The following is a 12,749-nucleotide window of genomic DNA, read 5'->3' as shown; positions in this document are numbered from 1 at the left end:
AAACTCTTACTGCACATGCTCAGTCGGGGTACTTTAACTGAATGCAGGTGCTACAGAGCATCAGCATCCCGTCCTCACAGGTGTCACACACTCTATCTGTCCTCCCCATCTTTTTTCTGCTTATAATGAACTCAGTCTATCTCCTCTCTGTCCTCCGTGGCAGGTGTCCAGCCCAACTGCTGCCTCTCCAAAGACAACAAGGCCTGATAGCAGGGAAACAGGAGGGAGCTGGCTGCATAACAAGGACTTATTATGATGATGAAATGTCCTACAAGGCCCCAAACACCCTCTTAAAGAAATCTCTCCCTCCGATAAGGGGAGTCTAACCCTCGCCCCAGAGCTGCGGGGAGGGGGGGGGTCCTAACCTGATTGGATCGGTGGCTCATGGGGCGCACGCATAACAAAATCAAATGGCCGTCAAGCCGCTGTCATGCATAATTAATTGGGCCTTCTACGACCAACTACACAAAAATCCATGGTCATTTGATTAGGGGGTTTTGGAGGACTCTCTGAAGTGCATCGCTGTCTGAGTTGCTTCCCCACTCACCTCTCTATCTGTGAGGATAGTGTCAGAGCTGCGTTATCCTGCCCATGTAAAAACAATGTTTAACTGTAACATTTTGTTTTGTCCTGAGACAAAACTCAGGACTTTCATTAAAGTCCCCTCAAAGCCCAAGGACAATTTGACTCCTCAGGGTCTGCTGAAAGTCACTGCGATCTTTACATCCAACCTACAGTTCTCAGCAGGTGAAGTCGATGAAACACGTTCTCCATCCCTCCGTCTACCACTGCGCTGCCTTTCAGGAAGACCCATTTGCTCCACTGGAGCTGTACAGGGGCAATTATGAGCCTGTGTTTCATCTCTAGCAAGACCGAGTCCACAGCCACACTGACGCCTTCAGTGTGGATCGAAGTGGTAAACCGACGGAGCCAACCCTTGAGCCATGGCTAAAAAAAAAAAAAATGGAAAGCGGGTAGCAGGATGAGGTGCTCTGTGAATTCTGTGACAACAAAGGTTTTGACTTCATGAGGTCGTTTTTTACGGCTAAATGTAAAATTATTGTTACGTATAGTTTCATACACATTTCCTGTAATTCAGGTGCAGCTTTTCACATCTCTGAAAGCTTTAAACCTCTACCAGTATCCAAAAAAAATTTTTTTTTGGGTTTGAACAAAAGAAAAATCCTGTGCAACAGTAGAAGTTAAACCAGCAGTCAGTATCCTTTTATTTAATCTCTTTTCATAACATAGCTTTATCTGACAGATTGTCCTGATTTTTATTAGATTTGTTTTTACTTTAGTTTTCCACTTGACTTTCCTTGAGTCGTCTTTTTTTGTCTTCTTTCTCGTATAATTTCAATCTGTTCCACTTTGCCTTTGTTCGCCAACTGCTTTTGTTTTACCATCCGCTCGTGCTATTGTTCATTCCTTACATTATGTGAAGCATTCTGTGACTTGGTTTTTGTACAATGCTCTAAAAATAAACGTTATTTCTTATTAATAGCAATAATAATATTATTATTATAATTGTGTGCCATGTATGTCATTGAAAGTCATTACAATGTGATTGGATGCGTATTGGAAACCCTTTTTGAAATGGTGAGATGTGACATAATAAATACGGAAATAAGAAAATGTTACAAATAATTTGGTGTTTCTCTACAACCAGAAGTAAACTGCAAACTTACTAAACCTGAAGAACTAACATCATTCAAAGTGAGCAAAGAAGAAAACCATCTATGAAAGTCATGTACATGGAGGTTCAATCCACCCTACCTATCCACTCTGAGCCACTGTGATATCTGTATGTGAATGCCGCCACCTGCAGGACATTAGAAAGACTGCAGAATAAAGTACTGGGGGTTAAAGAGCAGAAAAGAGTCAAACTGCAGCAAGATTTTTATTCAAAAAAAGCATATATTCAGGAAATAAAGATGCATATACTTACATGTGAAAATTACATGTGTAAATACACAAAGTGGGAAAACAATGTGCTTCAGTAGCTGCAATGTCTATATGCACATTGAGTGCATACATGAAAATGTCTTCAGGGATGTGGTTTTCGTGGTTTATTAAGGACACACATCTCCCTGGCATTTCAAGGAGAGTCCTGATTTTTTTTTTTTTTTCCTTGTGATCTGGGTCATGTCCCTCGTTTGAAAAGTTTCAAAAGCATGACCTCACTGCTTAAAATGGAAGACAGCTCCCTCCAGCGTCTCTCGCCATCACCATGTCTCGATGAAGTCACCAATGAAATGAAAGAGAAAAAAAAAAAAAAAAAAAAAAAACTTTCGCTGCTGAAGCTTTTATTCCAATAACACAGTGTGATTTTTTTCTTTTCTAAATGTTCACTTATTCCCCTAAACCCCCACGGAACTCGCATGGGATCTGCTCTTAATCTGCAGAGCAGACCGTTTTAAATCTCAGTCCGTTTGTTGGCAGCATGTAGGAGGTTTGTAACCGAGTGGCAGGGGTTGTGCCGAGCGGTCTGGGATAAAAGGGTATTGCCCAGTTTTGACCGGATACTTTGGGGTAAATTGGGGATTTAGGACAGTAAAAGATAAAGGTGGGAATTGCTGTAGAGAGATACCTGCTGGCAGAAAGAAGAGGGGCTTTGAGAGGTAGGGGGACTACCTAGTTGGCCGGGTGGGGCCGTCCCTCGGGGATGAGTGAGGTGAAGAAGGTGCTGACGAAGGACCACGCAGTGGTGAGGAAGCTTGGCTCAGGGAGAGCAGCAGCAGCAGCAGCAGCAGCAGCCTGGGCCTGGTCCTCAGGGCCGCCGCCCCCTTCCTCACCGCTGTCATCGTCCTCCATCCCCTCGTCCATCAGACGTTCCTGGGACACAAAAGGGCAGAGACGCGCGTGGGTAAAGAGACAGAGACAATACTGAAGACACAATGCTATATGTGGTTTGTTTTTCGGCAGGAAGAACAGATGAACAAGCTTCGGCCACAATGCTGGCACGTCTACGTTTGCTCAGAGTCCCACAAACTTCTTAGCCTCACTTTTCCAGTGTGGACACACCACGTCCTCAAAACCTAATTCATTCGATGAATGAATGAAATTGGAGACACGCCACCATTCTCCAACTCACCATTTCCTGTATGTCCTGATGTCTCTCTGCCTCCTCCTGAGGAGCGCCAGCCCTTTCTCCTCCTCTAAGGTTCTGTTGCTCTGGCCTGAAGGGGAACCAACCGGCCTGGTGCCTAAAAAAAGAAACACAAACAGGAGCTTAGACCTTAGATCTGGGTTAAGTTTCCTCTTTAAAATTCATATGTACAGAGACATGCTTTACAAAAGTGCTACTCAGCTAAAAGAAAAAGCAGATATTACTGTAAAATGTTGGACTAACACGGTGTAATGCACTGAATACAAGTAACATTACTGTCTGCAGCACTGACTCACAGGTAGACAAGAATCATGGCGCCGACCACCATGACGAAGCGGCTAAAAGAGGAGTAGAAGTAGACAATGCTGAGTAGGACGCCAGCACGAGACACCGTATACAACCAGTCCAGCCAATCGCGGTTCAGCTCATCATCGTTTAACACCGCCCCGCCCTGCGCGTTCATCTGGATGTTGGGGTTTGCCGGCTGGTTCTCTGGTAAAGGGTTGGGGGCCGGGTTGGGCCCCAGCGGGGGCTGCACGGCTTCATTGGGCTGAGCGGGCTGTTGGGGGGCGGACTGGGGGGAGGAGGGAGCGGAGTCGCTGGGAGGCTGAGAGGCGGCTACTGCTGCTTGGCTGAGGAGGTGGAGGAGAGGGGGAGGAGGAGGAGGAGGAGACACAACAGAGGAAGGTGCAAAGATTTTACAGCTTTGCTTTTCATTTCAAACTCTACGTCATCTGATTTTTTTTTTTAAATAACGTGACCAGACAGGAGGAAATTGTTCAGTTCCAGATATTAATATGGAATCTCGTGTGTGTATACTTAAAATATTTCCATACTAGTTGCATTATATTCAGTTGGCCTGTATAAGAGCGTATATGTCAATACGTGTTGGGAGACGTGGGAGCAGATACCGTGAAGTGACAGGATGTGTTGTGGTTAATCATGTGAAGCCGATAGAGCAGCTGTCGACTTAAACTTCAAAAAACTGCTCTTTTTGTCCAGTAACAGAAATAACTGGTATAAAGAGCTGTAAAATTTATTTGGATTTAAATCTGAATACACTAGCAACCCTGTCTCCTAGATATTACTTAAATATACACATTCATCTACAACAGCAAATGCCATTGGAAGGAAATGATGGGATCAATAATCTCGATCCTTCGACTCAGTGTAGAAACAGTCTTGACCATCGACAGACACATTTCTTTAACTTACTATTGCATGTAGTAATGGCGTGCGTACATCTGCTGCCACCACAGCATCTGCATGGGCATGTACATGGGGTGGGGGGGTGCGTTGGCAGGGAAGCCACCCTGTATAGGGACCTGGGCTCCATCTGGCCTGTGGAACAATTTCATAAGTAAACAAAACACACAGAGTAATGACAACAACATATTCTGCCAGACTCTTTTTAGTTTTCCCCTAAAGAATATCTATATGGTAATACAGTGGAAATATTTTATAAGATTTTGAAATATTTCTGGTAACGTCTGCGTGATGAAAGTGGTTGCTTGTGACGCGAAAGTCACACGTGTCAAACTTATTCTACACTTCTGCTTTCAGTGTAATGCAGTCCCTTTAATCTGATCACGGGGTTGAACCAGCACCTCGCGCACAAAACAAAACTGAATATAATCAGCTTCTCTAAAAGGTCTGATTTACTGCAGGACCCTTGCATTGGATTACATTATATTAAATAGTTCCTATGGTGTCTTGATGTACATTTTAATAACCACAATGTAGAAAAGATCTGCTTTGGGAAGCGTGTGTGTAACAAATGACGTTGTCTGTATAAAAGACGTCTTAGTAAAATACATCGTTTGAAAACACTATAAACAGAGTCCCTTTACTGTATAAATTAAAACATCTATTATCATCAAATCAGAGTCATTTTTTACAATAACACAACAGGAAGATTATTTAAATTTTAACCTGGTTAAGTTTGGAAAAAACACAAACAAAAAAACAATCGTGGTCCAGCAGGTCACAGTCGACTACCACCTTTGCCCTAGTTTGAGGAAAACACTAACATCAGTGAAAGTTTCTCATGTAAGTATATCAGTCATACTGTGGTATAGACTTGCTTACCACTGTGGGACACCAGGGGGGCTCTGAGGGTTGTACTGGGGGAAGCTACCGCGATACCTCAGCCCATCATAATTTCCTGGGACAGAAGGGGAGGAGGGGGAGGAGGAGGAGGAGGAGACACAACAGAGGAAGGTGCAAAGATTTTACAGCTTTGCTTTTCATTTCAAACTCTACGTCATCTGATTTTTTTTTTTAAATAACGTGACCAGACAGGAGGAAATTGTTCAGTTCCAGATATTAATATGGAATCTCGTGTGTGTATACTTAAAATATTTCCATACTAGTTGCATTATATTCAGTTGGCCTGTATAAGAGCGTATATGTCAATACGTGTTGGGAGACGTGGGAGCAGATACCGTGAAGTGACAGGATGTGTTGTGGTTAATCATGTGAAGCCGATAGAGCAGCTGTCGACTTAAACTTCAAAAAACTGCTCTTTTTGTCCAGTAACAGAAATAACTGGTATAAAGAGCTGTAAAATTTATTTGGATTTAAATCTGAATACACTAGCAACCCTGTCTCCTAGATATTACTTAAATATACACATTCATCTACAACAGCAAATGCCATTGGAAGGAAATGATGGGATCAATAATCTCGATCCTTCGACTCAGTGTAGAAACAGTCTTGACCATCGACAGACACATTTCTTTAACTTACTATTGCATGTAGTAATGGCGTGCGTACATCTGCTGCCACCACAGCATCTGCATGGGCATGTACATGGGGTGGGGGGGTGCGTTGGCAGGGAAGCCACCCTGTATAGGGACCTGGGCTCCATCTGGCCTGTGGAACAATTTCATAAGTAAACAAAACACACAGAGTAATGACAACAACATATTCTGCCAGACTCTTTTTAGTTTTCCCCTAAAGAATATCTATATGGTAATACAGTGGAAATATTTTATAAGATTTTGAAATATTTCTGGTAACGTCTCATGTGATGAAAGTGGTTGCTTGTGACGCGAAAGTCACACGTGTCAAACTTATTCTACACTTCTGCTTTCAGTGTAATGCAGTCCCTTTAATCTGATCACGGGGTTGAACCAGCACCTCGCGCACAAAACAAAACTGAATATAATCAGCTTCTCTAAAAGGTCTGATTTACTGCAGGACCCTTGCATTGGATTACATTATATTAAATAGTTCCTATGGTGTCTTGATGTACATTTTAATAACCACAATGTAGAAAAGATCTGCTTTGGGAAGCGTGTGTGTAACAAATGACGTTGTCTGTATAAAAGACGTCTTAGTAAAATACATCGTTTGAAAACACTATAAACAGAGTCCCTTTACTGTATAAATTAAAACATCTATTATCATCAAATCAGAGTCATTTTTTACAATAACACAACAGGAAGATTATTTAAATTTTAACCTGGTTAAGTTTGGAAAAAACACAAACAAAAAAACAATCGTGGTCCAGCAGGTCACAGTCGACTACCACCTTTGCCCTAGTTTGAGGAAAACACTAACATCAGTGAAAGTTTCTCATGTAAGTATATCAGTCATACTGTGGTATAGACTTGCTTACCACTGTGGGACACCAGGGGGGCTCTGAGGGTTGTACTGGGGGAAGCTACCGCGATACCTCAGCCCATCATAATTTCCTGGGACAGAAGGGGAGGAGGAGGAAGAAGAGGCTGGCTGACCGTCCTGATTTGGCGTGTTGGCAGGGGATGCGGAGCGGGCGCTGTCTGCACTCTGATTGACGAGACAGAAACACACACCATCACCGATCACTTAATAACCAATACGTGGAAAACAGTCCTTTTTTATAAAGGTGTATTCAGACTGAACCATGACCGAATCGTCATGGCTCAGCAACTCTCATAAATGTTTGACGCAGCATAACAATTCGGCGTTTCAATGTGTGTGTTTTCAGCCTTTGTGTGTCCTGTAATGAGCCTGAACTCCAAACAACAAAGCTGTCAGACACACATTGTTTGAGGCCTATAAGAGGAAGACATGGGAGCGCTGTGTCGGTCTACTCACGCTGGAATCAGAAGCAGAAGAGTTGGAGGGGCTCCGAGGCATGGGCGAGCCTGGGGGACTGTGTGAGGTACACACTAGATGCATCATGTGGTATTCATCCTGCTGTGGGCCGATCAGTTCAGGACACGGGTCGGAGACGTGGGAGGAAGAGAAAAGAGGAGGAGGAGGAGGTGAAGGCAGCAACAGAGCAGATACACAAAACAAGAAACAGAGAGAGGGAGAGGGGGAGAGAGAGAGAGAGAGAGAGAGGGGGGGGGGGGGATTAGTGTGGAAATGGCCAGAATTCAGACACAAAGCTCACCCTTTGTTGGTATAAACACATCAGATCAGCTATTGTTTCCAAGGAAGCCTGTTTCAGTTCCCCAACAGTTGCACGCACACAGAGACAAGCATACAAGCAATGAGTGCTCAAACACACACACACACACACACACACACACACACAAAACCAACATGGCCTGAACAACTGAGGCTTGAAAAGTCATTAGAGGACTGAGTAGCTGCATGCGTGCACACACACTTTCTGGACAGATTACCAGCACTTTCACAGTTTCTTGTAGGAGTGCACTATTCAAATAAAAAAGGACACGGGTTCTTTCATGACACTGTATAAGTACAGGCCGTTATTAAACCACACCATATGTGATCTTTGTCCAGACACTTTAGTTTCCTACTCATTAGGTAGGAGCTGAATTTGATAAATTACCGCTGTAACAAGTAGAACACCTCACGGATGAGGCGCCAAGCTAGTGGTTTTATGTTCAGGGACTACTGCACATCTTCAGTTCCTCTCGCTACCCATTTCGCCACGTGAGCACAAAAGGAGCAGTGATGTGAAATGTACAGGAAATCCCACGTGTTGCAGTTCACCACCAGTTTCTAGTTGCTTGACTCTTTCAGTTTTTGTGTCTTTTAGTTTTCTACATTTTCAGTTGCAGAGAAATAACCGTATAGAACATCAGCACCTGAAATAAATACTAAAAAGATCATTTTCTTGGGCAATTTGCCACCTGAATTTATGGGAGACTAGACATCAATAAATTCAACAGCTAAGTCATTGTTGTACATGAACGCATCATGAAATAAAAAAATAATCAGTTTTCAAAGACGTCTTTTTGTTTGGGGGAAAATCTATTTGCGGGGCTGCCAAACTGAATTTTATCCATGTGAAACATAATGCATGCAAACGCACAACGAACAAGCGCCGCAGTCAGTCCTCACCTTCCTAAGCACATCTCTGAGCTGCAGGTGGTCTTGAAGGAGCCTTCCTGAGTACACCAGCCGCTGGTCTTTGGACAGCTGCAACACAAACAGCATCATGTTGTGGGACGGGGAAATGACCAGTGTATAGACAGTGTGAAGCCCTGTATATGCGTCTTTATTTATTTATTAAAAAACACACTTAACAGCAACAGGCAAGTATCTCTCAGTCTTTTCTTTACGGAGTCATCAGATAAGGGTGTCATTTCGTCTTAGAGAATATGAGATAAAAAGCTGTCTTCATACTTGACATTTTGAATCGAGCCTTAAATCACATAGCTCTTCCTCAGACATTAGCTGCAACACTGAGTGGAAGTGATACTGCTAAGGGCCCAGGAGCAAACCTGGGCCTCAGAGCTAAAACTAACCCCCAGCATCATTGGAAGTGTCTACATATCTATAATTCCACGACAACTGGGCAAACTCCGTGTGCTGACAAAGGTCGCCTGATATAATCTGAATCAACAGCTTCTAAATGGACGTTATGCTGAGACTATTTTCTCAACGGCTGTTTTCAAGGCCAAGAATGTTGAACCTCGGCAATATGTGTTTTGGGGACTCACTGCCAGTGTGACCAGCCCACAGTAATCCTGCACACCATGCAGAGTAAAAACATGAGCCTTTCAGATAAACATTCTGTAGTGGGCTCTAATGTTTCTACCTCCAGCTATGAGAGGGGTAAGACCTTGTTGTTTGGTGGCAAGTTATGGAGTGAAATCCAATGTGTCAAATCCTAGATTTTAAAATTTACTAGAAGGCTTTCTCAGCGTGTGCAATCGTATTCTCTGTGTGTCGCAAATCTTACACTCCTCCTCGGTGGAGGCCCTTTGTGTCATTTTAAGAGAGACACTTGATTATGATGGAAAACTGGCAACCGTACTATAACAACAACAGAAACTCAAAGCTCATCCCCTCATTCTCACTAGCAATGAAATTGCCGTATTTATGTGTGATACGTTTGTTTTTCTACAGAATTAGCTTCTTTCCACTTTTTGCAACATGACCTGTCATCCCACGCATACAGACGTGAGTCATTTTTTTTTTAATGTGTTCTAAGGGAGGAAGAGGCCACAGTCCAGTCACATCTCTCCAAACTTTCACTGACAAGTAATCGTAAGAACACATCTGAATACAGCACTTCTGTACTGAGTATTGTGGCAGAGCAGCACTGAGCAGTGACGTATTACACGCCTGTGCGTCAAGTTTTGTGTCAAACCTAGAAGAGTAGCCCTCACTTGGCCGTTAAGTGGGGCGCCCCTCGAGGTGAAATCTGAGTCCACAAACATGACCCCCATTTTGGCATGTTTTGTTGCTATGGTTACACAGCTTTGCTCTGCTGTTTACATCTCTGGCCTGTGTTTTATGGTGACAAGATAAAACAGAAAGTTGGACGGGCAGTGTTTGTCCGTTTGCTGGTCAACAATATCACCTAGAAAGCTGATCAGAAACTATGTACCTTAACTTTTAACCGATGCTGAAATATTCCTTCCATTTCCAAGATTCTGAGCTGCGACGTGGTCTAAAAGTTTGAAATCTTAGGTGCAGAAACAATACGTGTAAACTGCAGGGTCCCCAGCGAACTGAAGAACTTATGTTTAAAAACCAAACGTGGCAGCAGGCGGCAGGTGCTCTGTTGCGTACAAACCAACACAATGCACCTGTTAACAACCTAAACCCGCAGGATAAAGACGGGTGCGTTGTATTTGGTCATATGACTGCTTGGAACATGCTAAGCGTACTTCTGAGAGGACTGGATTATACTGCTGGAGTGGTTGGAAAAGCCCCCACCCCCACTTTAAAAACTACTTACAGTTGGAATACGTCGTAACTGACATAAATTCAAGCAGCCACAGTGTCAATAAAGAGGGAAACTACAAAACTTTTATGCCACCTATCAACCCTACAGGAGATGACTGGTCTGCGCACAAAAAAAAAGTGATTCAATGTGTCAGTGTCTGTTTAATAAACATCCTTTGTCACTCCACTGTTGCTTGAATGCCTTGGTTGCTTGCTGACTGAATACTTCAGTTGTTCAGCAGACTGTCAATGTGTTTAATTTTCAAAAATGAATTTATTTGAATGAAAATTTATTTCATTAGATAGAATACCACTGCTCTTTATTTCTGTTTCCTAATTACACAGTGAATAGATGTCTGTCTACAGTCGGAACAATTCATCAATTAGTAGTTCAAGTAATTATTAAAGCAAAAATGCTAAATATTTGCTGGTTTCAGCTTCATAGATGTGAGAATTTGAAATAAATTCACAAATTTGACCTTATAGGTATCCCTCCTGGTTCATGAGCCATTTTAGGCTCCTTTTTCAAGTAAAACCATCAAACGTGAGAGCTACTTACTGGCTTGCTGGGGTACACGTTGGAGATGTGACTCTTCAGCCTCTCCACAGTCCAGTTGAGGAAGCAGTTAATGGTCTGGTCTTCATACTTCTGGTTGGGGGCCTTAATGACCAGGGTTACAGGACTATCAACTGCCCCAGAGTCCATGGCTCATATTACTAGCAGGGTGGGCTCTGAAGAACCTGAGCTCGGGAGAGCTTAGTATCACAACTCAGGACTCACCTGAGGAGAGAACTACCTCAAATCTTCGTCATTCTGGACTCAGCAAAACACCTAAAACAGTCCCTGCCGTAACTGGGGGATGGGGCACCCCCCCTCTACAACATCTGCTTCATCTGTAGATGTGTTGGTTGTTTCCAAAATAATATGTCAAGGCAATTCTTGGGAGTTGACAGTTCTTGGATTTCTGGGGAAAAAAAGAGGAAGAATCTGGTGTTTTTCATACAGTATAGTGGCTGGTGGAATACATATACATATAATGTATGTGTGTGTGTGTGTGTGTGTATATTCATATTTAAATAAACATTTAGAGCTGAAACAATTAGTCGATTAAGCGCATTGTCGATTAACAAAAAAAAAAAAGGAATTATTTCATCTTCGCGCAAAAATGCCAGGCATTTGATGACTTGCCACTTCTTTCAGTCTTAGGTTGTAGTAAACTGAATATCTTTGGGTTTCGGACTGTTGGTCGAATACAAAACGCTATGTGAAAACATAACCTTGGGCTGCGCGAAATGACTTTGGTCGCTTTCCCCTCTTTTCTGATGTCTGACGGACCGAACAACTGATCAATTCATTTTTTATGTCCATTTTTAAGCGAAAATGCCGAAACACTGCACGATTTGCCACTTCCTCCGGTCTTACGCTGCGGCTAACTGGATACCTTTTGGGGTCTGGACCATACAATGAACCATTTGAAGACATCACCTTAGACTCTGGGAAACTATTATGTCCACTGCTCTCTGACGTTAGGCAGACCAAACGACTAATCGACTGATCGACTGATCAAAAAAAGTAAAAATAAAAATAAGAGGGTTCATCAATAATGAAAATAATCGGCGTTGGCAGTTCTCATAATAAGTTCTCATAATATCTTAGAATACCACCACCGTCTGTGTTTAGCGGTGTAAGACATTCAGCTATCAAAACAGAAACTAACCACTGCTGGGGGAGGGGGGTTATGAGTTGGAGTTCACACTTCCTGACACCTGCCCTGTTGCATCATTCTTTTTACAGTAAACTGTCAAAACTAACTTACCGTGAATCGTCCCGCGTCGAGCTAAGCCGGGGGGGGTATTCAGAGATAATTTAGCTAGCTACTCTGCTCACCAACGAAGCCCTCGTGTTCACAAACCGACAAATACATTTTTCTAAACTCTCCGTGCAGCTGTTCGTACGCTGCCCCTTGTCCCGAAGCCCCGGGTAGCAGGGTTAGCTCGTCGGCTAACGTTAGCTTCGCCGAGGGTTTGGGCTACAAGTTCGCTCAGACTAGCGGGACGTTTCCGCGGTGACAACAGATCTTATCGGTCCGACCGCGCGAACCGAAGGCCGGGCTATCGCTCCAGGGAGCCCTTTCGCTTGTACCTGTTTCACTCCTCCGGTACCGTCGTCTCTCCCCGACCCAGCTCGGCTCGTCCGCCTTGTTGTTGCAATGTCGGGTGTGAGAGCGGAAACACGTCATCGTCCTCTTCACAAACAGCTGATCAGGAAAAAAGAAAAAAAAAAAAGGAAAAGATAAACAGCCAGGAAGACGCACCATTTCTCGTCCGCTACTGTCGGCTACTGTCTCGACACTAAAACTGCTATAATCCAAAGCGTCGTTGCTAGTTCGTGTTACTGTTTATGGGGCCGTGCCTGTAGGAGACACGTCTGGGTCACAGGGGTAATCCTTAGTTTCTTGAATCCCCAGGGAACATTTTAGGGAACATTCCCTGAAGGTCA

At 43.4% G+C, this 12,749-nt stretch overlaps 1 protein-coding gene across 1 annotated transcript; it reads right to left on the bottom strand.

The window, feature by feature from the left end:
• Window positions 1-1,884: 1,884 nt before the first annotated feature.
• herpud2 (HERPUD family member 2) lies at window positions 1,885-12,504 on the bottom strand. Its single transcript, XM_040118639.1, has 9 exons — window positions 12,393-12,504; window positions 10,809-11,214; window positions 8,414-8,491; window positions 7,193-7,294; window positions 6,732-6,901; window positions 5,858-5,983; window positions 3,406-3,741; window positions 3,095-3,206; window positions 1,885-2,835 (listed from the first exon to the last, which is right to left on the bottom strand). Exons 2-9 carry the CDS (start codon window positions 10,953-10,955, stop codon window positions 2,635-2,637), a joined length of 1,272 nt encoding a protein of 423 aa, XP_039974573.1. The 5' UTR covers window positions 10,956-11,214; window positions 12,393-12,504; the 3' UTR covers window positions 1,885-2,634.
• Between the last annotated feature and the right edge of the window lie 245 nt (window positions 12,505-12,749).

The sequence above is a fragment of the Xiphias gladius genome, chromosome 22 (assembly GCF_016859285.1).
Source record: "Xiphias gladius isolate SHS-SW01 ecotype Sanya breed wild chromosome 22, ASM1685928v1, whole genome shotgun sequence".
NCBI classification, from domain to species: domain Eukaryota; kingdom Metazoa; phylum Chordata; class Actinopteri; order Istiophoriformes; family Xiphiidae; genus Xiphias; species Xiphias gladius.
The sequence above is the reverse complement of the archived record's forward strand: the minus strand, read 5'-3'. Positions and strand labels throughout refer to the sequence as shown.